Source organism: Phyllopteryx taeniolatus, chromosome 9 (assembly GCF_024500385.1).
Source record: "Phyllopteryx taeniolatus isolate TA_2022b chromosome 9, UOR_Ptae_1.2, whole genome shotgun sequence".
Classification (NCBI taxonomy): Eukaryota; Metazoa; Chordata; class Actinopteri; order Syngnathiformes; family Syngnathidae; genus Phyllopteryx; species Phyllopteryx taeniolatus.
Genome location: NC_084510.1, coordinates 18,270,535 through 18,295,912, shown reverse-complemented (window position 1 = coordinate 18,295,912; position 25,378 = coordinate 18,270,535). Strand labels below are relative to the sequence as shown.

The following is a 25,378-nucleotide window of genomic DNA, read 5'->3' as shown; positions in this document are numbered from 1 at the left end:
GTTTCCTCCCACATCCCAAAAACATGCATGGTAGGTTAATTGAAGACTCTAAATTGCCCATAGGCGTGAATGTGAGTGCGAATGATTGTTTTTTTCTATGTCCCCTGCGATTGGCTGGCAACCAGTTCAGGGTGTACCCCGCCTCCTGGCCAATGATAGCTGGGATAGGCTCCAGCACTCCCACTACCCTTGTGAGGATAAGCGGCTCAGAAAATGGCTGTATTGTATGTTTAATGACTTTCACATGTACAGCAATTTGATACAGTTGCAGTTATTGTTTTTTTTTTTAAGTGCACTTGAAATAACATTGAGTTTAGATATAGTTGCATAATGAGAAAATAATTTTCACTTGCATTTGACTGTTAGGTGAATGGTAGAGTCCACCCCAGATTAAAAATGGCAAGTAAAGCAATTAAAATGTTGTAATAATCAAAACTTCTGTTGTAATGATAATAACTTCTTAGAAGACGTATGGAACATCAAGAATCTATACAGATTTCTGCAGAACTGTTTCCTGATCACTGTGAACCTTTGTTGTCAAAAGATAAAATCTTTATCTCTCAGCCTGTCTGTTATACTCTGGTACCCGGAAGTTATCAAAAAGACAGGGCATTGCCTTTGTCATTGTATTCCTGAATTATGAGAGTCATACTTCACCAGCTTTGTTTTGAATTCCATCACTGACAGGTTTTGTTGTTAAGCAAGTAAATGTTCTGATTTAAATGAACACATTTCAACAGGTGTGGGATGAATTGAAGTGTGTTGATGTCATTGTGAATGAACACATTCCTGTATTGACTTGTGTAAGAGAAACTGTGATAATCATCACTTTTTTTTAGAAGAATCATCTTTTATTGTCATGAACATGCATGCATGCACCCACACGAAATTTGTTCTCTGCATTTAACCCATCACAGTGAACACATACACATGTTAGTGGAACACACTGGAGCAGGGGGCAGGGGGCAGCTGAAGCGCCCGGAGAGCATTTCGGGGTATCGGTGTCTTGCTCAAGTGTTGCTTGGACTTGCCTTTGTGCCTAGTCCTGCATTATGCTTTTGGAACAGTATAGTTAGATGGCAATAATAAGGAGGCGCAATCGTTGATCTGTGTAACATTTGGTGGATGAAGTAGCTAAACCTACAAAGATATAGACAGACTGTGCATTAATGGATTGATGGATTACTTGGGCACATTTGTACCTCCAGGTTTGCAAGTGTACATATCCTACTTCAGTGATTCCCAAACAGGGAGCCATGGCATACTTGTGTGCCATGAAAGATCATCAGGGGTGCCACAGGAAATTACCCAATTGCTCTTAAATTTGTCTGGAAACGTATTTATTAATTAAATATGAATCTGTGTTCATCTATGCCACTGACGTATAGTCCAGTTTATTTATACTGTATCGCCCTTCATCACAAAAGAGTCTCAAAAGGCGTCACAGGCCCGCATCTGACAAAGATTGACAATATCCCTTGATCTAAACCACCCAATTAGGAAAGGAATAACTCAAAGCCCCATTTAGGGAGAAAAGAAGAAACGTTGAGAAGGGACCACAGATCCTTTCAGGATGGCCAGGCTGCAATGGATGTCAAGTGCGCAACATTTATCACATAGAATGGTATTGTACAATATTAATTAGGATGGCGTAAGAGTCAATTTAAAGAGATGAAGCACCGTAGGTAGATGCCTTCGGGAAAGTGGTTCTGCCTCGGGAGCTGGCCCGATCGCTCAGAGAACGCAGAAAAATTAAATGCTTTTCCTTTAGATGGCAGAAGGTACAGTAAACCTCAAGGTTATTATAATAAAACCAGGATTTTTTTGTGTGGTTTTTTTTTAGTAGTACGACTCCTAATATGTTTCAACCTTCCAAAATTACAACTTCCCAATGTTGTATGCTAAAGCGCATGCATGAATCAGTCATGGCTTCCTGTGATTATCATCTTTGTGTTCAATTAAAGTGGCTGATATTATATATATATATATATATATATATGATAGACAGTCAATTTGTGGGTAAATTGAGATGAGATCATAATTTCAGTAATCATACTTTTTCTAAGATTTCTATTTGGTGGAGTGCCATGAGATTTGTCTCATGTAAAATGTTTGCATTGGCTCAATAGAGATTGGGAAACATCCCCTTGACTGCACTGGCCTCATCACTGAACTTCTCAACTTCAGTTCTCTGCTGCCGTCTCCTGGCTCAGAGGATATAACACACAAGGCTGAATGTGTTTTATCGCTCAGCATCATATTTTCTAACACATTACATTCTTTGTAACTGTAGTTTACCATTCTCATCAGTCAACATTTTAAAAGTCACTGTAAAGTGTAAATAAATGACGCCACAGAGAAGAGTATTGTTAACAACCCTGACAAATGTGAATGATTGTTGTGGTTGCTAAGTTGTCTAGCATCTTTCTTATACCTACACATGTTTGAGCCGTGAAAATCTATCTGCTTAAAGACTCTGGCAGGATAGATTCCACCAGGTAGTTGAAGGGCTTTTCCACGTTGCAACAACGAGGCACCTAAAGCGGCATGCCAGCCTGTTGCCCCAGTCCACACTCTGGCTGTCAAGTCTGACTTTATTTGTATGCCCTCCTCGCACTTCCGCCTTTCTGGGTGACGTGCGCCACGCACGGCTGATAACGAGGCACTCTGAAGCGGCCACTCCAGTGGACCATCTGAAGACAAGATGCATTTTCGGGGCATAGGCAGACAGGAGCTAGCTAGCTACCCGCATGTTGCAATTCCATTAATTTTCTGTGCCGCTTATCCTCGCTAGGGTCATGGGTATGCTGGTGCCCATCTCAGCTGACTTCGGGCGAGAGGCGCGGTACACCCTGAACTGGTCACCACCCAATTGGAGGAAAGATATAGACAAACAACCATTCGCACTGACATCCACACCTACGGGCAATTTAGTCTTTTCAAGTAACCTACTAGGCGTGTTTTTGAAATGTGGGAGGAAACCCAGGCAGGCACAGGGAGGCCAGATTTGAACCCGGCAGCTCGGAACTGTGAGGCAGATATGCTAACCAGCGCCGCCGCATGTCGCAATTGAACCGGACAACCACTGATGTGAACGAAGATGCTCAAGCTCTTATACAGTGGGGGAGGGGTGACTCATGTGCAAGATGAAATGCAGTAGTCCCTTGCGATACGAGTTTGCTTCGTTCCTTGACCACGCTCGTAATTCAAAACATTCGTTTCTCAAATCATCTTTCTCTATTCAAATGAATGGAAATGCCATTAATCCGTTCCAGCCTCCCGCACAAAAATTTTTTATGTATTTTTGAATGAGAAAAATAGCACTCTATAGACTTGATAAAAACATACAATAATGACGTAATTACATACAATTAAAAAGAGTTAAAGTTTTTGTCAAACTTTCTCTTTCAATTGTGCTCCTCATTTTCGTGTGCGTGCCTTGGACACCTGGGGCCAGTATAAGACAGACATACTGGTATATTGTACTGGGGGCGCAGCTTCTGTCTTTACTTCTCAGTACAGCAATAATATTAGTCGTTCTTCACAGAGGGTAGCTATATGTCTCTGATTATTGTTATGGCCTGTCTACATGTGTTGCAACACTGTTTGTATTCAGATATCCGTTGCTTAAAGGATAACAACACCACATTGGTGATAATTGTTAGCCCGTGTGCCAAAGGTTTCCCATTGCATGTTAGCATTCAGGTAGTGTAGTATGGGGAGAGATTTGTCTCAAAATTATTTACACAAATATATATAATATTCCTATTAAAATGACTTGCAGTCAAGTCATCAACGGAGACAGCAACACTGCTGCCTAGCAGATGGAGGGACGGGCCTTCCCACACGTTTGTGTGCGTCAACTTGTGTGTGTAACTATGTTGAAAACTGCGTTATGTTTGTCTAAAAAATAAATGCGCGTGCCCGCTGATACACAAACGCACTTTCAACAATACACGAGCAGAATTCAATATTTACAAATGATAAGTCAAGATAAATGCGCACACAACATTAAAAAACATGTAAATCGCGGATATATTTGTGGATGTACAAAACCTGTAAAGCGGGGATATATATTTGTGGATTTGAAAACACGTGTAAATCATGGGTAGACAGTATTTCTGAAAAACACATGTAAATCGCGGATATATATTTGTCTAAGTAATTTTGAGACAAATCACTCCCCATACTGGAGGGTATGTGGTTGCTTTAAATACACAATATGTAATTATATCTGGCAAACTGCCTCTTGTTTTGAATTGAGCTGAGTCACCAGCCACCATGCAGCGTGGTGCAAAAAGGTTTAACACTACATCTCCACAAGTGAATACTACGTAGTTCACAGACGTTGCAAATGTTTTCAGCAATTCTCGTCAAACATGTACAATGTAGCCTATTTTAAAACTACTCACTTTACAGGGTCTTTAAATAATGTAAAATGTGTTGACCGTACCCGGCTGATTGTTGATAATGATGTGTTTAGGAAAGTATTTACCAAACTGACCCTTCATAAATGTATGTACAATATTATCAACGTGACCTATGGTATTTTTGAACAGTATGTACGTGTTTAACCATCCAGCATTAGCAATTGCGTGTACTGTGTCTTTAAGACGCTTGTCTCGCGCGAAGTGGTGACGTGTATTGTTGGGCATTTCCCACTGTCCGCGCGCGCACATTGACGCACGTACACGCGCACGCTCCCGGCGGCAGTCCACCGAGATTGCTCACTGTGGCGTGTCGCAAGATTGTCCTAACACAGAAGCTATCAGGTGGACATTCGGGACACCATGGGTAGTGAGTATCCTCTTGTTGCTTGGCTTAAACATGCCGTTTTGTACAACAGCTTTGTAATAGCGCAGAAAGCGTTTTACTGGTGCCCTTCATTTAGTAAACGATTACTTAGTAGCGCTGCACGTTAGGATGTTAGCTGCTGTTGCAAGCTAACAGTAGTTTCTTAGATTTATTTATTTATTTATTAATCCACATTTTTTTTTACACATGTTGCTTGGAAGGTTGTACGGTGGTTAGTCTAACCTGTTTGATAAAACAACGTATTCACGGTTTGTGGAGTGCTGCCGTTGGTCTGTCGGTGAACATCTAAATGCTAACTTGTTAGCCACTCATTCAAATACACTGACAGGACAGTTAGTGATGACGACGCCTAACACCGCCGACGTTCCATTGTCAATTTTTTTTTAATGTTCATCATCCACTAGCTGCCATAAACAAACAATTGTAATGCAGTCGCTCTTATGTGTAGCTAGAAAATGTCAATGTTGTTTTTGTTTTTCCACATTTGTCAGCATCGATTCTTTCTCGTAGCGGAAAGTCCGCCCCTCAATCATTGCCACGTCTCACAGATGACCAGCTCAAATCATCTGTGACATTACTGAAATGTTTACCTTTGCTTGATTTCAGTCAAATTCTTGGAAGTGATAAAGCCATTCTGTGCAGTTTTGCCAGAAATCCAAAAACCTGAAAGAAAGGTATGCGTTTAGTCAACGACTAGAAGACGCTAAACTGTAAACTCCTCTTCAGACTGTGTGTTGTAAAACATGATGATCTTGGTTCAGATCCAGTTTAGGGAGAAGGTGCTATGGACTGCCATCACTCTCTTCATCTTCCTGGTTTGCTGCCAAGTGAGTTTCCCCTTTTTCTTTTTTTCTTAGTTCTAAGTAAATATAGGTCAAACATGATTTGCAAATCATTGTCTTCTGTTTTTATTTGTTTAACACAACGTCCCAACTTCATTGGAATTGGGGTTGTACAATAACATTTTATAAACTATATCTAATAACAATGTCATCACTTTCATTATGCTTGTAAGTATGATATCACAATATTAGACAGCTGTCATCCTGAAAAGGAATTTGAACACAACTACCAATTGAAACTGCCATTTTGCTGATAGGATAAGTATAATGTTTTTCTTCTAGATCCCTCTCTTTGGCATCATGTCATCAGACTCTGCAGATCCATTCTACTGGATGAGAGTGATTCTGGCCTCAAATCGAGGTATCTGTCTGTTATGAGCCTAACATGGACCACATGATGTTGTAGTGTAGTTAAGTGTATGATTGCTTCACTGTGTAACATGTGTTCCCCAGGGACGTTGATGGAGCTGGGCATCTCTCCTATTGTTACCTCTGGCCTGATCATGCAACTGCTTGCTGGAGCTAAAATCATTGAAGTTGGAGACACGCCCAAAGACAGAGCCCTCTTCAATGGAGCACAGAAATGTACAATACGCTACCCTGTTGACACTTGGTGACTGAAGTCAAGACTGGCGTCTAATTCTTCTTGTCTTTTAGTGTTTGGAATGATCATCACCATTGGCCAGGCTATTGTTTATGTAATGACTGGGATGTATGGTGACCCCTCTGAGATGGGAGCTGGAATCTGTCTGCTCATCATCATTCAGGTTTGACCAACTTAAAGATGAGGATACATGTATCATCGAGAGTTTTTGTAGTTCTAACTCACTTTGATACAAGTTATCTTTTTGCGCTTTTCTCATATAGTACATAGGGTTGAGACCAATAAACAGATGCCCTGTGTATCTGTTTGTAAAGGCGAGAGATATGACTGTATCGGTAGCAGACTCCGTTATCGATACAAAATCCGCCAGTAATCCCTAGGTACGTCGGTTGTAGGGCGAGGCTATGAATTGGTTGCCTGAGGCATTATGGTTTTCATCTCGTAAAACAAGCGCAAGAGGTCTCGCGCTGTGCTCCGCAGGTAACGTTATGTTTACAACCAAACGCAGCAGTGCTGGATACTAGCGACACACCTAGTTTAACTACATTTCTCCGTAGCGTAACTATTTCAACATCAAATAGCTTTTCAGTAGTTAACCTACTTTCGTGCGATAGCAAAGTAGCATTCCCCCAGGTGTTGGAAACATTGAATGCGACGTCACGTTACGTACCTTATCTCAAATCTGCTGTCGACACCGGGGCCGGCGGCGAAATGTGCGTCGCAGATTGTAAACATGCAGACAATATGGTAAAGGTAGGTACATCTCGCCCATTTCCTTGGGCTGTAATTCAGCAAACTAATGCTTCTGCTCGAGTGCTCGCGGCCCACTTAGACGTTCGTGTTGGTAATGTGCGACCCTAAAAAGAAACTAGCGAGATCACACAAAGCCAGGTTTGTCCTGAAACTGAGACAACAATCGCCAGTTGAACTAAGCTAGTCGTCACGACTTAAAAGTTCAAAAAGTCAGCACTCAGCCAGCAGCAGAAAGAAAGAAAGAAAGAGAAAAAAAGAAAAGCAGTGCGTGTGTGCAGTGGCGGTCCTAGCTTGAATGGCATGGTGTGGAAGACCACCCATGGCTCTTTAAATATTGTTTGTGCAGAGAAAAATCTTCAAAATTAATTGCTGTATTGTTGTTGTCTGTCTAAATAATTAATTTGATATTTAAATGTTGGGTTTTTTACAGTGCCATAAAGCAATAATCCTCAGGGTTAAGTGGTCTTTTACAGTGCATGTTTGAAAATAATCCATCCATCCATTTTCAACACCGCTTAACACCATCAGTGACCGTTTGAAGATAAGGTTAGACAAATGTCATTTTATGGTATTGGGTTAAGTCAAGTCAAGGTTCTTTAAGATTAGCACGTGCAAATGTTAACTATCAAATTTTTTTCTGCACCGAATCGAGAATTGTATCGCCCCCATACTGAATCGAATTGTATTGAATCATTCCGCCCGTAAAGATACCGTTTTTCAGCGAATCGCTACCCGTGTATCTAGATCTGTATTGAATCGGCCTCGTGCCAGAGATTCCCAACCCTAATTGTACATTTACTTGCAGGCAAGGTGTGTTTTGAAGGCAAAAAAGAAGTGTTAACACTGCACGTCTTCTCCATAGCTGTTTGTGGCCGGCCTCATTGTGCTGCTGCTGGATGAGTTGCTCCAAAAAGGCTATGGTCTTGGCTCGGGCATCTCACTGTTCATCGCAACCAATATCTGTGAGACGATCGTCTGGAAGGCTTTCAGCCCAACCACTGTGAACACTGGCCGAGGTAAGAATCCATACAAGAAGTACTGAATATGTGTGCTTTTATTTGATCGTATTGCTAATCATACTTACACTGGCAATGATGTTTGCAGGCACCGAGTTTGAGGGAGCAATCATCGCTCTTTTCCATCTGCTGGCAACCAGGACGGACAAAGTGCGTGCTCTGAGAGAGGCTTTCTACAGACAGAACCTACCCAACCTCATGAACCTCATTGCAACAGTCTTTGTTTTTGCTGTAGTCATATATTTTCAAGTGAGTTGTTCGTGTGTGTGTGCGTGCGTGCGTGCATGCGTGCGCATATCGCAAAGCTCCCAATGGGCATCCATGACGCAGTATGCAAGTGTTGTCAAAAGATGTCTTCACCGCTCGCCTCCTCTCACAGGGATTCAGAGTGGATCTGCCAATCAAGTCCGCTCGCTACCGTGGCCAATACAACACCTACCCCATTAAGCTTTTCTACACCTCCAACATTCCCATCATTCTGCAGTCTGCGCTTGTTTCCAATTTGTACGTCATATCTCAGATGCTTTCCACGCGCTTTAGTGGGAATTTCTTGGTCAATCTGCTCGGAACGTGGTCTGTAAGTACACTTCTTATTCTCCAGCTTCTACATTTTACAATAATGGCTGCTGTACTTCAGTCAGTAGTATGGCATTTGATTTTCTGTCATTAATGGATAATTGATGTTGATACAACCTCACTGATGAAATGTCAAATGGTGTTTTCTTGTTTGTTAACCGGAATGGTTGTTTTTGTAGGACGCTTCAACTGGTGGTCCAGCTCGGGCATATCCTGTGGGTGGTCTTTGTTACTACCTCTCTCCACCTGAGTCATTTGGATCAGTTCTAGACGATCCAGTCCACGCGGTTATCTATATTACCTTCATGCTTGGATCATGTGCTTTTTTCTCCAAAACCTGGATTGAAGTCTCAGGCTCCTCTGCCAAAGATGTAAGCCCAAACTTCTTTCCAAGTTAATTCCCCAAGCTGGTTGTGTCTTATTGTCCCCTTGACCCACAATAATAACTTTCATTGTCGTGCAGGTGGCAAAGCAGCTGAAAGAGCAACAGATGGTGATGAGGGGACACAGAGAGACTTCTATGGTCCATGAACTAAACAGGTAAAATCTTATTTGAAAGACCTTTTTGCTTCACTTCCATATATACATAACCTATGCTATTGTGAATGTATATATTTTTTTCATCTCCCTATGCAGATATTACATTCATTACTCTAATTGTGATACTGTATTTCTACTAGATGATGGTAGAATTTTATTCATTAGTATTCATTTCAATCTTTACTTCCATCCTGCCCTCCCTTTGTTCTTTAGGTACATACCTACGGCAGCTGCTTTCGGCGGGCTGTGTATTGGCGGTTTATCCGTGATGGCTGACTTCCTCGGAGCCATTGGCTCTGGCACGGGCATCCTGCTGGCCGTCACCATCATCTATCAATACTTTGAGATTTTTGTCAAAGAGCAGAGTGAAGTAGGCAGCCTGGGGGGATTCTTCTTCTAGGAATTCCCATATTCTAGCAACCTTCATTAGCGCCACCAACTTGTGTATTTTTGACACCTTTGTGAAGCACTCCTGTCATCAGCTTTCCGTGTTCAGGATGTTTTTGGCGTCCAGGATTCTCACATCAAATGAGGCGTCGTGCAACGACAGAACTTCTGCTACCTCCACTCATCTACAAACACAAAAGACTTGACTGTTCGGATTTTTTCACTCAATATTGAAGCTCCACATTATTCACTTAACGGCTGCCTTTGTGAGGGGCATTCGGTCTGTTTCTCCCGACCAACATGCTAGAGCTTCAGTATGCAGGCATAGTTTGCTGGGATGATGGTGGCCCAGTGTCTGCTGTGTGCATGAAAGGACACAACCTTCTAACACACTTTATGCATTCTTGTTCCACTTTTATTTTTTCCCTAATAACCTGCTAGTCTTAAAGAAGGTGCTGACTACAAACTGAAGTGTCAGACATGATGGATTCCAGGACAGTCCTTTCCCAATCGGTGCGCCTGTGGACATTTTTAATAGAACATCATGTAAGTGAAGAACAAAAGGATGTGACTCTTATATTTGTGTCTGGCAAAATATTCAACTGCTCTTCTGATGTCAGCCAATGAGCCATTCAAAAACAAGGTCCCTGCCTTTCTTTAAAAAAAAAAAAAAAAAAAAAGGCAATCCCAGGAAGCTACAGTATTAACTCTGTGGTCATGTTCATAATCATTTCTTTCCTTTTAGTTCATTTTTTAATTGTCTGCTTTGCAAACCATTTAGTCGCCTTTTTTCCCCCTCACACTCGACAGATAATTTATAATTTTGTGTACATAAGCCATGTGTTGAATTTGTTTTAAGTGTGAGATAGTCTTTGAAATATGTGAAAAATGAATGCATTTATAGTCAAACGTTTGCAATAAAAAACGCCCAATTTTAAATTTGTTTTCCTCATTTGTGTACACTTGATTATTTATATAAGGTAATTTGTTAAACGAAGGCGGCACCAATGTGACATGGACTCAAAAAAGATGTGCCAGAATTATATCAAACCCTGGTGACAAAGGGAACAATCATTTCCAATTTTGTAGCCGTGGTTCCAATTGAATCAATGATGAATGACAAAAACGCGAACATTCAGCTTTTTTAAAAAATGAGGGACGTTGGCACGCAGTGGTGAAGCATACGCCGATTCCTATTGGATAACAAATGTACACGTGACCTGGGCTAAAGCTAGTTAGGACCACAGATGTAAATATTTAGATACGACACGCTCCTTTTGAGCTGCGTGTGTACAGTAACGCTAAGCTAGGAGAAATGTCTTCAAACCAAAAGAACAAGGATCCCGCCACATTGTGCTGCATACGGTTGCGTTCAACGCTATACAATTAGTTGCGACGAGGGAATTGGGAGTAACCGGTCATAGGTAAATATATATATTGGGGGCTTGCTTTCAAATGGTATGTATTGATAGCACGTGCTTTGGCGTTGACAAAAAAAATAAACCTCATGAAAGTCGGTTGACAAATTAGGTCTATGCATTGCCTTGGACGGGAAGGTCGACCTCCCCAACATGGCCTCCACGTAGGCACGTCGGTTAGCTAGGCCGCAATAGAGCGCTGGCTTATCTTGTCTTCATATCTATGTGTTCCCCTTCCGTCTTCTATTAATGGGGGAAAAACATAAACGGCTAATTCCCCTGAGCCACCAGCCGGGCACCGCTCGATCGTAGTTGTGAAACACCTGAAGATGCTTGACACGCTGTGATATTGTCCTATGAGTGCGACATGTTTCTATGACACCAACTTTACCCGGCGGGCTGCTGCACCAAATCGGGTTTCACATCTTCATTTGGGAAGAAATGACTACAGTCAGGCAAGAAGGTAAGCACGCTGTGCTAGCTCAGCTAAGTCATTCATACAGCGAGTATGGAAGTTAATTTCAACACAAGTTTAAGTCCGTAACTAAAGGGGTAATTTCCTTGATTTTGGTCTGAGGATTTATGAAAGTGCGCTGGCTCTTGAAGAAAGATAGCAATGCTGTATTTGTTTTGATGTACTTTCTTAACCTCGAACCGATAAGATGTTAATGTTCAGTTTTGTATCCGTTGTATACATTATACTGTGGGTATTTGTTCTTTCACTGGTTCCATTGTTCTCACCTAACAGGAAAATGTTTTGTTTTTTTTGTACACCTCCCCCCTCCTCCCCACAGGTAAAGACAAAATAATCTTTGTCACCAAAGAGGATCATGCAACACCCAGCAACGCTGAGCTTGTTGAGGAAAACCCCGATGATCCCTATGAGGAGCGAGGTGAGCAGCCAAGAAAGGTTTTTAAGTAACCTTTGCACGACTCATTCATCTATAATAATCACTGACAGTTTTTAATTGAAGGATAATCATCTGTTTTTCAAATAAAATTTAAAACAATTTGTTTTTGCTCTTTCTCTAATGCTCTGTGATGCCACAAAATAGTGTGACAGCCCTGGATAATAAGTCTCTATTCTTATGTTCAGCGTAGTATTTGTTTTTAACTCTTAGCATCCCTGTCTTACAAGGCTTGATTCTTCCCAATGGGGACATTAACTGGAACTGCCTCTGTTTGGGCGGGATGGCCAGTGGTCCCTGTGGGACCGAGTTTAAGGAGGCCTTCTCCTGTTTCCACTACAGTAAAGAAGAGGTGAAGGGCTCAGAGTGCCTAGATCAGTTCAGAACAATGCAAGAGTGCATGCAGCGCTATCCAGAACTCTACCCTCAAGAAGAAGACGATGTCCCAGAAGAAAACACATCTAAAGCAGAACCGACCACAGAAGACGCTACCGCTACTGATTCCAAGTCCATATTTGACTCTGTTCAGGCATCAGACAGCACACAAGCAAGTGTAGGGAGTCCACTAGAAAGCTAGTAACTGCTATCAGTGTGAGAAAGTCAAAACTTATTGTTCTTTAAGATGAGCCATGATGTGCTAGTGTTACTCCGTTGCATTTTTTGTCTGAAAACCAATGTTTCTAAAAGACTTTAGCTGGGCGCACAAGAAACTCAAGAAACGGAGAACAAATGTTTATTTATGCTGACGCTTTCATCTCCGTTCTTTGGTGGATACTAACTCTCACTGGTGTGTCAGTTGCATTTCATATATAATGGACGTTACACACATTTTTATGTACTGTGCTGCGTAGAGCGAATGAATGAAGACATTTAAGAATTGAGCTTTCCAGGGTGTTAGTGTGGGGCCAAGCCTTCTGCTAAGCGGACTCAAAGCATTTACCTCAACTGTTCCAATGGCTTTCAAATCACTGAACCTGTTAAAATAAATACTGATGAATAATTTGTGATAAAATTGATCATTGACTACATTGATTCAAGTGTTGTCTTTCTACATGCATTGATGCCCCATTTATGGTTAAATATCTGTCCCTTAAAGCATTATAATGCCAGCACACAGATTCTATTCATAAGCATTTCTGTTGTGCTTAATATTTGTTAGTGTTAAGCTAGCAACATGTGTGATTAAATACATGTTTCTCTAGGTTTTGTTTAATTTGACAGTGAAGTTCAACTTTGAGTGGCATTAAACAGCTTCAGGTCTCTTGAATTATTATTTTTTTTCTATCTGCCAAACTGCTGCTTGTTGTGAAGTGAGGTGAGTTCACTGCCACAGAGCGTGCGTATCTAACATTTTTGCTCGCAAGCCCAAGCAAAAAAATCGACCGAACGACAGCTTGTATCTCAAAAACTTACTGGTCAGGTCACTCGTATCGCAAGACACTACTGTATAACAAAGATGGTGCTTATCCCTAGTTCTGGGATCAGTCCAACAGAGACTTGTATGTATATGGCAGTGATTTCCAACCTTTATGGAGCCAAGGCACATATTTTACAATTGAAAAATCTCACGGCACACCGACAAACAAAAATGTCACAAAAAGTGGATACATCAATTACAGTATGTACTTCCTGCCATCGAATACAAGACCATTTATTTGTTCTGTCTGTCACTATGCCTGACTGGTATAAATAGATGAACAAAGATACATTACATGCATTAAATGTGATAAGTTTCCACAGCACACCTGAAGAGCGCTCACGGCACACTAATGAGCCCCGGTACACTGGTTCGGAATCACTGATATATGGAGTTCCATCTGGGATTGGTTAATTGTTTTCAGGTCATGCCCCTGTTTTTTTTTTTTGTCCTCCAAAATCTTTATTAAAATTCTTAGAACCTATATGAACATATACAAACATTTGTGGAGAATTGGCCAATGTAACACTGTTATGTCAGTAAAATGCCAAAAAAATAAATAAACCAACACTCAAGAAACAAAACAAACAAACAAAAAGGACACCCTGGACCGGTCGCCAGCCAATCGCAGTGTTTTGAGGCAATAGTTTGGTTTTGCAAGAAGAGTGTGAGGTTTTGCGAATGTAGCTTTAATACCGGGTTTTGTGTTTGCAGTTTAGAGAAAATGATGGAAGATTTCAAGAAATGTGAGGGTGAGAATATGTTTGCAAGTTGTGTCTAACTCGGTGAAAAGTGCTTAAGTTTTCAGACCAGTTGTGAAATGCTTACGCTTGCCTGACCTTATATTTGTGTGCGCGAATGTGTATGAGAGTGAGTGGCGGATGGTCAGGGGTCAGAGGTAAGTTTGTCCACTGAGGCACGTGCCGCTTTAAACTCCCTTTGCGATCAATAATTGCCAAACATCCTTTTCTGTCATTGGTGGATGTTCAGGGGGCAAAGATGACCAAAAAGCCAATCGGACCTCCTCAGTCGTCTTCCTCAAATGTTCAGCAGTCCTTCTGCATTCCTTTTAAACTGAGGACTTGACAGGATGGCCACCTTAAAGGAGATATGCAGCGGTTTACCTCTGGAGCCTTTGCCCCCGAACCGAGGAAGAAATCCCAACGTGCCCCATGCACCTGTTCGGACCCCAAACCTCACAGCCCAAGAGCAGCGGGTAAGTACAGTAGATTCAGTCATGTGGAAATCACAACTCTAGCATGTAAAGTACTGTATATGGAGTGTAAATATTCCCAACAGTATGGCAAATCATAATGTGACCGTGATGTTAATTACTGTAGTTCAGGAAGACATGAAGGATTAGTCAAAGATACTGTAATAAACCTTGTGTTAGGTTAACTAGAACCTAGCAGGGAATTGGTACACTGCCACCACCTTTAACCTGTCTGGTCCGCAGTCAGACACTGAGCACACACAGCACGAGAATACAAACTTTATTGAACACTTTTTAAGGTAACAGCAACCTCTAAGCAGGAAGTGGAAATACACGGGGCGTTCAATTTCGCCTCGGGCATGCAGGAGTCAACATCCACCAACCATCTCACTGTCATGTTGTGTACTTATTGCAACATCACTGGTGACAACTGTGCTGCATTACAATATTGGTTATTCTCTAAGGTCCTTCACTGATTGACCACAACTCAAGCAAAGACTTCAGTCAATAATTTAGAGAAACTAGTGACCTTTATCTTTTGATGTAAACTATCTACCTGGGAGCTGTGGTTTTATTTTACCTCCCCTTCCCCCTCTAGCTGGCACTAAGAAACGCCCTGCGCTATTTCTCCCCGGCCCATCATACAACACTCGCACCAGAATTTGCACAAGAGCTCCGGCAGTATGGGCACATCTACATGTACCGCTTTTGTCCTGCGTTGAGCCTGAGGTAAGACAACGACGTCATCATTCATCAGAGACTTGAATGACATTTTTTTTAAGACCATGTTGAGTGTATGGTGGTCAAACTAAAAGATCAATACTTGTCAATCTTTTGTTTTGTTCAAATTAAGGAACACATTTTCACTGCAGTTTGAGGTTTTGTGAGAGTTTAGAAACACTACACATTTTTAAATATAAAAAAACTGATTGGAATTGGCTTTCTGAAAAGCATTTTCCAATGCTTCCAATGAATCTGTATAATATGAGTTTCACATTATGAATTGAACAACTTAAATAAAGGAACTTTTCTAGACTGCAGATGCCCCTGTTCAAACTCTAAGGTGTTTGACTTGTGGTTCCGTTGTGCTACTACATCATGTAACAATTGCAAACTCATTACCGAAATGAGTGTTCCTAATATGTTTTCCATCGTGCTGCTTTTCGGCTGTTTACTGGCTTTGGGGTTGCTCTCTTCGTCAGAGCGTACCCATTACACGAGTACCCTTGCCGCACACGCCAAGCCGCCGCCATCATGTTAATGATCATGAACAACCTGGACCCGGCAGTGGCCCAGGTGAGCTTCTTCCATAGCTTAATTTATTTGATTGCTCACCTTTCGAACAATCTAACCGGTCTTCATGTTTTAGTTTCCCCAGGAGCTCGTCACCTATGGAGGAAATGGACAAGTGTTCAGTAACTGGGCTCAGGTACAATAAGAAACTGTCTTGTTTTTGGCCAAAACTTTATTCATGATGTACACAAGTTACATTAGGCATGCCTGCCTACTATACAATAGCAGCATTAGAACAAGTGCATTTATCACACCAACCATAGTTTCTGTGCAACATTTTGAAATAGTTATATTTATAGCTGTTGCACTGAGTGAAGGTAATGGTGAAATTGCCTAATTAGTGTCGAATTAGTGAATCTAATTTTGGTCTCGCAGGTGGTAGGGCAAAATGTTGGGCAAGTGTACCTAAAGAAGTATCTAATGAATGCACAGGTATCCCCCAAAAATTCACATGAATAGCTTAGTAAATACACGTGAGGCCAGTGTTTTCCAACATTTATTGAGGCAAGTCATATATTTACATTTGAAAACTCTCATGGCATGGCCCCAAACAAAAATGCCCCAAAAAGTATATTTGCTATACGGTGCAGAAGTAATTCTGATCTTCAATTTACGTAATGTGAAATCTGGGGCGGTTTAGTTGGAAAGAAAGCTATTATTCTGTTGTTTGAATAGCAACTGAAGGATACACAGGTTCATTGTTCCTTCTGCCGTCTAGCGGAAAAGCATTTAAATAATTGTTCTGTCTGTCACTATATGCCATTGACTTAGATGAACAGAGATACATTATTTGTAGTAAATAACGAATAATTTTCCAATCAATGGAGTGTATTTGGATAATTTTGTGATCGCTCATGGTGCACTAATATGCCGTGGCATACAAATCTGCACAAAGCCCATGACATGACACACATCTTCCTTTTTGTCCTTTTGAATTTTTTGTGCCATGTTCAAATCAGCTTCCCAGTTTTTTTTTTTTTTTTTTTTTTTTTTAAATAAAGTAATGTAATTTTTAGGGGATACCCTACATATCCTCTATACTTTTGAAAGGAGTTGTTTTGCATTGGTGCAGTTCCGTCTTGTGATGAATTATCTGAGTGAGATGACGGAGGAGCAGACCCTGGTCATGTACAGTGGTCACCCCTTGGGTCTGTTCCCCAGCCTGCCCGCCTCACCCCGCGCCATCATCACCAACGGCATGGTAAGCCAGCAACTCACCACACTCAACTCAGACGATTCTCATCACATTCTAATTTGGTGACTGTCACATTTGATTATTTCATTTAGGTTATTCCAAACTACTCCTCCAGAGAGCAATATGAAAGGATGTTTGCTCTCGGTGTGTCAATGTAAGTCTATAAAATGCGCTTTGTGATCTGTGTTATGAGTTACAATTACGATAATACAGTAAAATGTTGGCCTATTTATTTTTGTATGAGAGCCTGTTTTGCATATTTCTAGGTATGGTCAAATGACAGCTGGCAGTTACTGCTACATTGGACCTCAAGGGATTGTTCATGGCACTATGGTACAAAATATCAATTAGATTTTGATCAAATTCTATGAGTCTATCATTACATGTAATGAAGTTAAAACACGAGACAAATATGTTAATGCATGTTCTCCCCATGCTTGTGTGCAGTAAGCCTCCTCCCATATACCAAAAACATACAGTACCTCTTAGGTCAAAGGGAAAATTTGCAATAATAAATAAAGCGCTTTGTGTCATATTTGTTAAAACTATTGGCATCGTACCTGACAGTAGTACATCAGAAAAATGATCTGTGAAACAAATCATATACCTTTATTTGCAAGAAACCACAGCACCCAAGGAAAACCAACCAATTAGTATTAGTCAGAGGACTCGAGTCACATGACTTAGACTCACGTCATGAATTTGATGACTTGACAAAATGTTGCCTCACTTGCAAACTTGAACAGCAATGACTCGTGACATCACTCAAACTCAAGCTCATTGATTTGAACAGACTTTCCACGTTTACCAAAGTATACATATGCTCGTTTTCGTTAGCATCGGCAGCTAGCTTTTTGAGCGATCACGCAAATAATTACACAATGGACCGGCCGTGCGATGTCTGGGCTTCCTGTTCATTCCAGTCTTGTTTAGTAAGCGTAGTGTTCTCAAGAATCATTCTGGTATTTTTTTCATTTTTTATTTTTTTTATTCACCAATCGATCAGCATACAGCTTGCATCAATTCGACGTGTCCTTTTCTTCTTCTTCGCCTCTTTTTGAATACCAAGAAATACCAAGTTTAAACTGAAATCTATCCATATTTCAGTTTTATTTATTTCTATTTGTGTTTGAAATTAACTTACTAGAAATGCTTGTTGACAAGTATGCACAACGTGATTTTGAGTTTGAGTTGATTATCTGAAAGAAGAACCCAATTGGTCCTTCATTATTAAGTGAAATGCGGCACGGTGGCCGACTGGTTAGAGCGTCTGCCTCACAGTTCTGAGGACCGGGGTTCAATCCCCAGCCCCGCCTGTGTGGAGTTTGCATGTTCTCCCCGTGCCTGTGTGGGTTTCCTCCCACATCCCAAAACCATGCATGGAAGGTTAATTGAAGACTCTAAATTGCCCGTAGGTGTGAATGTGAGTGCGAATGGTTATTTGTTTGTATGTGCCCTGTGATTGGCTGGCAACCAGTTCAGGGTGTACCCCGCCTCCTCCCCGATGATAGCTGGGATAGGCTCCAGCACGCCCGCGACCCTAGTGAGGAAAAGCGGCTCAGAATATGGATGGATGGATGGATTAAGTCAAATGTCTCATTTTATGGTGTATTCATAATTGCTCTTTAACCAAACAAAAATATATTTTCCCCGATTACTTGATTATTCGATAGAATTGTCAGTAGGATACACGATTACTGATTGCAACACTACTGGATGCAAATTCTCATTTGTCACAGGTCTGTTAATGTAACTTCATAAATACAGTGAGAAAATGTAAGTCCTAGCATAGCATTTTCGTAGAATAACTGAAAATGTACTATTGATCGGTTTTGAAGGGGAAGTACTCATTATGGTCTTATTTCCCGTGCAGCTGACTGTTCTGAATGCTGGTCGGAGGTACCTGGGCTCCGGTGACCTGAGAGGACGCGTCTTCGTGACCTCAGGGCTCGGGGGCATGAGCGGCGCTCAAGCTAAAGCTGCCGTCATCGCCGGTTGCATTGGCGTCATTGCGGAGGTGATGCAACCGTGAGTTTAAATGTGAGGTGGGTATGACTGAGTGATGTGTGCGACTCTGTGTTAGGTGGATGAGACTCCTCTCAAAAAGAGACATGAGCAAGGCTGGCTGATGGAGGTCACCGGGGACATGGATCACTGCATTAAACGCATCAGGTAACAGACACATTTATCCATAATTACTAAATGGTTATTGAAAGGTTATTTTAAGAGTATACTTGTGTTATTTTTAACATAACACAGTAATTACCATATTGTTGCTTGGCTTCAAGTGTAATGATGCCTTAGTATCACAATTTGTGCCATGATCAGAGTCATACATACTCCGAGTTAGATTTAGAGTAGAGCCAATCAAGCTTCATCTTTAACATTAAAATTTACAGAACAAATGCAATTAACGTGTAATACATTGGAAAAAACACAACATCAGAAAACAGAAACTATATTAATGGCCCGAATATAGAAATAAAAATACAGTTGGTCCTTATTTTCAGTGCTTGCAAGAGCCTTGACTGTCACAGACATGGAAAGATAGTGACTTTAAAATAAATGCATTCATGCTAAAACACTGGAAATCAAATTATTTTCTTGTAATTTTTTTTCTTGAATTGTAGCCTTTGATTATGATTGTCATGAAATAGAAGCACTTGTGTTGTCTGTATGTACAGTAACTCAAAAGCTAGAGCCTTGAGTAGAAGAGTTTACAGTAGTTACAATAAACCACAACTTCCAAGGTAAAGTACTGGCTGTATATACACTCACTGGCCCAAACTGCAAAGTCTGAGTGCAAAACCCATTTATAAATTTGTATTTTTAAAGACAAGGCTGTTTATTGTTATTCTTATTAGAGTGTTCATATGTGCTTAATATCGTGGCCAGTGGCTGTACATTGAACAAAAGCAATTCTACAAAATAACCAGTCTAATACGTAATGCTGATATGTTGTAAAATCCAATTTTGGTGTCTTCTAGAGAAACCAGATGCTCAAAGACTCCCCTCAGTTTGGGTTACCATGGCAACATTGTCGACTTGTGGTGAGCGCACAGCGAAAACCACATTTGCGGTGAAATTCGCATCTTTTACACAGTCGACAAACGTTTGGATTTGTATTGCTGATCAGGGAGCGGCTGCTGTTGGAGTACCAGAGGACAGGTGAGCTTCTGGTGGATTTGGGCTCGGACCAAACCTCCCTCCACAACCCCTTCAACGGAGGCTACTACCCGGTACAACTCAGCTTCCGCCAGGCCAACCAGCTCATGTCCACTGATCCCAGTCGTTTCCGCAGCATGGTCAAAGAAAGGTGCTGTCGTCGGTCACACTCAAAACGATTGTATCCTTGCATCAAAGTATGTTGCCGTGACGCTAACAGATTATTCACTCTACCATAGCCTCCGGAGACACGTGAACGCTATCAACAAACTGTCAGATGTGGGCATGTTCTTTTGGGACTATGGCAACGCTTTTCTACTAGAGGCGCAAAGAGCTGGTACACAGTAACTTTGACGAAACCAATGGAATTGGCTTGTGTTCACAGTAACATGCAGTACTCACAAAAAAGATTGCGGTGTTGGGCTTTTGAGTGAGATTTTAGGATGAAACTAAAATGCACTATACCCTTCATAGGTGAACTTAATGGGACATTTTTCAACTTTTGAATCCACATTTCCAACTGTTCAGTGTTTGAGGGCTTTTTGCACAACTTGCTGTTCTCTATTAAGTACGACAAAATTTACAACAGGTGTCTGATCCATGAATCGAACAACACATTTTGCAAGGACATCCTCATGGATACCTTTCTGTGACTCTTCTAGTCTCTTTGTGTCTCTGTTGCAACATGCTGATGGAACTCTTGAAACTCGGTGTCCACTTCCTTCTGAGAAAAATGTCATGCTGATCAATTTTTAGCTGCGGTCTTGGTCTCATGATGTCAAAATGTGAACACAATGATGAACTGTTAAAATATTAAAATTCTAATTGAACTCAGGAATTTATTGGTTGAAAGGTATTGAAACATTGAACAGTTAGACACGTAACCGGTGAGGTTCTAGTGATTTTTTTATATTGGTTCACCCTTAAAAATCACTTAAAAGCAGAATATCGTTGACTTTTTGTGAGTTGTGTATGTAACTTCAGAAAGTTATATTTGTTGTTTTCATAGGAGCCGAGGTCGAAAAGATTGGTGGAGGAGAGACAGAGTTCCGCTACCCATCCTATGTCCAACACATCATGGGGTAAGTCAAGTTCATTTTATTAATATCAGTATACAGGGAACCCCCACTATTTGCGGGGGATAGGGAACTGGGTGGAACACAAATCGTGAAAATCTGCATATAATTGACCCCCTTTATAATTTTTTATTTGTCTTAAACCCCAAAATTCTTGAATAAGCGTGGAAAAGTTGCAAATAAGTGTTTTTCAGGGTGGTTCCCCCCAAAAAACAAAAAGTAAAATTTAAAAGATGGAAAAAAATGTGAAAGAAATTGGCAAAAAATCTGCAAACGCTGGTGCTTCTGTATATCAACTCCGAACAGAAGTTATCTCTGGCACTTTACATATGGAGGTCTACAAACACGCACACATTACGAACCCAACTGAACCTCGCATGAACCCAGCGCAGTAAGTCGATGAAAACAAGGTTCAAAATCCTAGTGGTCAGGCGAGGGAACCCATGCCGTCCATGTCAGGGGGAGTTGGTTCCATACTGAGCAAGTCAACTTGACTTGAGTCCCGTTTTCTCTCTCGTGAGCAATCATTTGATGTGTCTTCCTCCCAGAGACATTTTCTCCTTGGGCTTCGGTCCATTTCGCTGGGTGTGCACATCCGCCGACCCCCAGGACCTCGCCACAACCGACGACATCGCCGCCTCGGTCCTGGAGGATTTGAGCGCCAATGTGACTGACGGAGTCAGACAGCAGTACAACGACAACATACTCTGGATCCGGGAGGCAGGAAAACACAAAATGGTTTGTGAATACGGTCTCACAAATCAGCCCTCATGATACGTGAGCTGATTAGCTTTTTTGCGTGCGTGTGTCCGCCTTCTACAGGTTGTGGGATCCCAGGCCAGAATTCTCTACTCAGACCAGAAAGGAAGAGTATCCATTGCTTTGGCCATAAACCGAGCCATTGCTGAAGGAAAAGTTTCAGTAAGATACTGGAAGGATCCTTTTTTTATACGGGAATCACCTTAATAATTAATTTTTTGATAAGAGTTTGGTCAGTTGTGGGGAATTGATTAATCGTCTCTTGAAGGAACTAAGAGAAAAAGTGCACTACTTGGCTGCAACCAGTGATGAAGCCTCAACTAGTTTGCGATCTAAAGAAGTACAACACGATGTCAGCTAGGAAGCTGAACAACCACATTCTGACTACTCTGGCCACTATTATGCTCAACACAAAACTGGCATGGGAACAGGATTCTCCCATCCCATTAAAAAAAAATCACAAATATAAATTCACGATTAATTCAATTTTCCACATAGTTTTACCTTCTTCATTTGTGTCGATGTCAGGGGTGGGCAAAGTATGGCCCGCGGACCACATGCAGCCTGCTCCGTTCTTTAATTTGGCTTGCCTACCTGCATTTGTTGCATTCATTTGGCTAAAATTGGTCCTTAAAATGTATTCAGTTTTTTTTAAAATTATTATTAATTTAGCTAATCAAACAATTAGTTAATGGATATATTTTAAATGTATGTAATAAAAAATAATTAGTAAAATAAAAAATATCATAAATATTCTATTCAATCATATGGGAATTAATTATAATTCAATGAATGTTAAAGAAAAATAAGACATTATTTTATTAATAATTAAAAATTTTACATTTACATTTTAACACTTTTTAAAATTATTATTATTATTTATTTATTTATTTTTTTACCTCATCTACAAATGACTTTGCCCATCTGTCAAATTTAAAACTCAAATGTGACTCTAGAACACAAAAGTTTGCCCTCCCCTGCTGCTACTCTATGTGGCCGTTTCTAAAGTTATTGGACTTGTGTGTTTCAGGCTCCGGTGGTGATTAGCAGAGACCACCATGATGTGAGTGGTACCGACAGCCCCTTCAGAGAGACCTCCAATGTCTATGATGGCTCTGCATTCTGCGCAGGTACAGTATGTGCATGTGCAGTTTGTCTGATCCTGCTTTTACTGTAGAACTCTTACAAATTATGATTTATTGCATGTAGCAGACCTCTTTGATTTCCACAATCACAGTGTTCATTAAAATCAAACCTTATGTTTTCTAGATATGGCAGTCCAGAACTTTGTCGGTGATGCGTTCAGGGGTGCCACCTGGGTAGCCCTGCACAACGGTGGCGGCGTTGGCTGGTAAGGCTTGGTCGGTTGTCGTTTGTCAAGGGGGATTTGTACGAATGTTATTAACGATTCGTCCACACCAGGATTTTCTGCATATAAAATATGCTAAATCCAATCTGGGGGCAAAACCCTGGCACAAATACTCAAAAGTACATTAGTATTTTTAAATATGTTAACAAAGTTTATAATTGCCTAGAAATGCCACAATATGGCAGCAATGCCTTTGTAAATGAAGCCAGTCCCCTCACATCATAGTTGCTCGGCACACAAGCAATACTTCTGTATGAGATAGGGCTTTAGCCTGCGCACATAAACAGTGAATGGGAGAGTTTTGCAGCAAATAACGGAGGATAATTAGATATTCTCAAACAAAAATCCCCCAATAAATGAATTTGCTAGTAGTGAATCACAAATATGTAGGGTAACATTGTACAATAGGTCAATGTATGCTAAGATTTAAAATTAAACACAAAAAAATAGTCTCCATCAGGGGTCACTAAGCTTTTTGAAACTAAGAGGGCTACTAGTTACCTTTAATGTTTTTATTAATAATTAATAATATTGATAATTAATATTGTAAGTCAAGACACTGATCACTGATTATGATTTCTCACGATAACTATCAACAATGATAGGAAAAAGATAAATATCAATATCGATGCATTTTTTAAAATTGTATTTAAATGGTATTTTTTTATTAGAATATGTGTGGTATCTGAAAACATTTTTTTAAAAATAAGGAAATGCATGATTTTTTACCATTTAAATAATAAATAAAAATATGTATTACCACATATTACATTTAATAATGAATTGTAACCATTTTTGTATTTATTTATGTTTTTGCATTTTTCCACATTTGTTTTTTTTTTCAAAATAAGTCATTGTGATTTCTTGTAATGTCCAGCATTTTTTTGAACTTTTTTTTGTCACCTTCTGATGTGTTGAGCCAATTAAAAAATATGCACCGGGCTGCAAATAAACTTTGGATACCCCTGGTCGACGCCCAACGGTTGTGAAGTTAACATATTACTTTCTCTGCCTTCAGGGGTGAGGTAATGAACGGAGGATTTGGTCTGCTTTTGGACGGCTCTGAGGAGGCAGCGAAGCGGGCCTCACTGATGCTCAACTGGGACGTGTCCAATGGGGTGAGACGATGGAGAAAAGTGGACTACACAGATGACTTCTATATGATGCTAAGGGCTTTTTCTGTTTCTGAAGGTGGCACGTCGTAGCTGGTGTGGAAATTCCAACGCCTACGAGACAATCCAGCGCACCATGGAGGAGAATGGGCAGCTGCGGGTCACCATGCCTTTTTCTGTACAGGATGAGCACGTGCTGGACCGGGCGCTGCAGGGCTAACCTCTAAGCACTGCAGCGTCTGAATGAGAACACCAGAAATTTGGTAGCCCATATGCATAGTACAAGAAGTGTGTCAAAATAGCTTTATTAATTATAATATAATAAATCATATCCATCCATGCATTTTCTAGCGCACTTGTCTTCGTTAGAGTTAGAGGTTAGCCGGAGCTTTTCCCTGCTGACTTTGGGTGAGAGTTGGGGTACACCCTGGACTGGTCAATCGGAGGGCACATATAGACAAACAACCATTTACTTCAATGAATGTGTTTTTGGAATATGGAGGAAACCGGAGAAAACCCTCACAAGCGCGGGGAGAACATGCAAACTCCACTCAGGAAGTCCTGAGCCGAGATTCGAAGACTGACCCTCAGAACTGTGAGGCAGATGTCACTATACAAGGGGTCACCAAACTTTTGAAAACAGAGAACCACTTCTTGGCGACTGAAAACTACGGTCTAAAAAAAAAAATCCATGTCTTGTTATTCTGGCATTTAGCAAATAGAAATCATTTTGGTCATCCTAACTGACCTAAAGCAGGAAAAGTGACTGATTTCATGTCAGACAGTCAGGGCGGGGGGAAAGCGTATGTCTTTTTATACTGTCATGGTATGCCAATATTTCTGGCCATGGCTGTGTTATAGTTGCATTAATATTTTTTGGTGTTTACTCCTGTGTCCAACTGTGCGTATTTGTGCGTTGT

General features: G+C 40.8%; 3 protein-coding genes across 4 annotated transcripts; all 3 read left to right on the top strand.

Annotated features, from left to right (window-relative positions):
• The first annotated feature begins 4,650 nt into the window (after positions 1 to 4,650).
• Positions 4,651 to 10,472, top strand: sec61a1a (SEC61 translocon subunit alpha 1a). 2 transcript variants are annotated; one of them, XM_061784266.1, is made up of 12 exons: positions 4,651 to 4,797; positions 5,422 to 5,489; positions 5,577 to 5,642; positions 5,940 to 6,018; positions 6,111 to 6,242; positions 6,315 to 6,424; positions 7,877 to 8,030; positions 8,119 to 8,279; positions 8,410 to 8,607; positions 8,786 to 8,977; positions 9,070 to 9,146; positions 9,360 to 10,472. In XM_061784266.1, exons 1-12 carry the CDS (start codon positions 4,791 to 4,793, stop codon positions 9,544 to 9,546), a joined length of 1,431 nt encoding a protein of 476 aa, XP_061640250.1. In that variant the 5' UTR covers positions 4,651 to 4,790; the 3' UTR covers positions 9,547 to 10,472. The 2 variants fall into 2 exon arrangements, with proteins under 2 accessions (XP_061640250.1, XP_061640251.1); XM_061784267.1 differs by lacking the exon at positions 5,422 to 5,489 and having other exon boundaries at positions 4,696 to 4,797.
• Positions 10,473 to 11,278: 806 nt separating this feature from the next.
• chchd4b (coiled-coil-helix-coiled-coil-helix domain containing 4b) lies at positions 11,279 to 12,891 on the top strand. The gene is made up of 3 exons (XM_061784273.1): positions 11,279 to 11,414; positions 11,746 to 11,844; positions 12,090 to 12,891. The coding sequence occupies exons 1-3, from the start codon at positions 11,327 to 11,329 to the stop codon at positions 12,434 to 12,436; spliced, it is 534 nt and encodes a 177-aa protein (XP_061640257.1). The 5' UTR covers positions 11,279 to 11,326; the 3' UTR covers positions 12,437 to 12,891.
• Positions 11,378 to 24,801, top strand: uroc1 (urocanate hydratase 1). Its single transcript, XM_061784265.1, has 21 exons — positions 11,378 to 11,414; positions 11,746 to 11,844; positions 14,267 to 14,492; positions 15,088 to 15,218; positions 15,692 to 15,785; positions 15,859 to 15,918; positions 16,855 to 16,983; positions 17,070 to 17,131; positions 17,244 to 17,310; positions 18,851 to 18,994; positions 19,061 to 19,149; positions 19,965 to 20,027; positions 20,114 to 20,293; positions 20,382 to 20,479; positions 21,152 to 21,224; positions 21,767 to 21,956; positions 22,041 to 22,139; positions 23,008 to 23,107; positions 23,247 to 23,328; positions 24,365 to 24,464; positions 24,538 to 24,801. Exons 3-21 carry the CDS (start codon positions 14,367 to 14,369, stop codon positions 24,676 to 24,678), a joined length of 2,028 nt encoding a protein of 675 aa, XP_061640249.1. The 5' UTR covers positions 11,378 to 11,414; positions 11,746 to 11,844; positions 14,267 to 14,366; the 3' UTR covers positions 24,679 to 24,801.
• Positions 24,802 to 25,378: the final 577 nt, after the last annotated feature.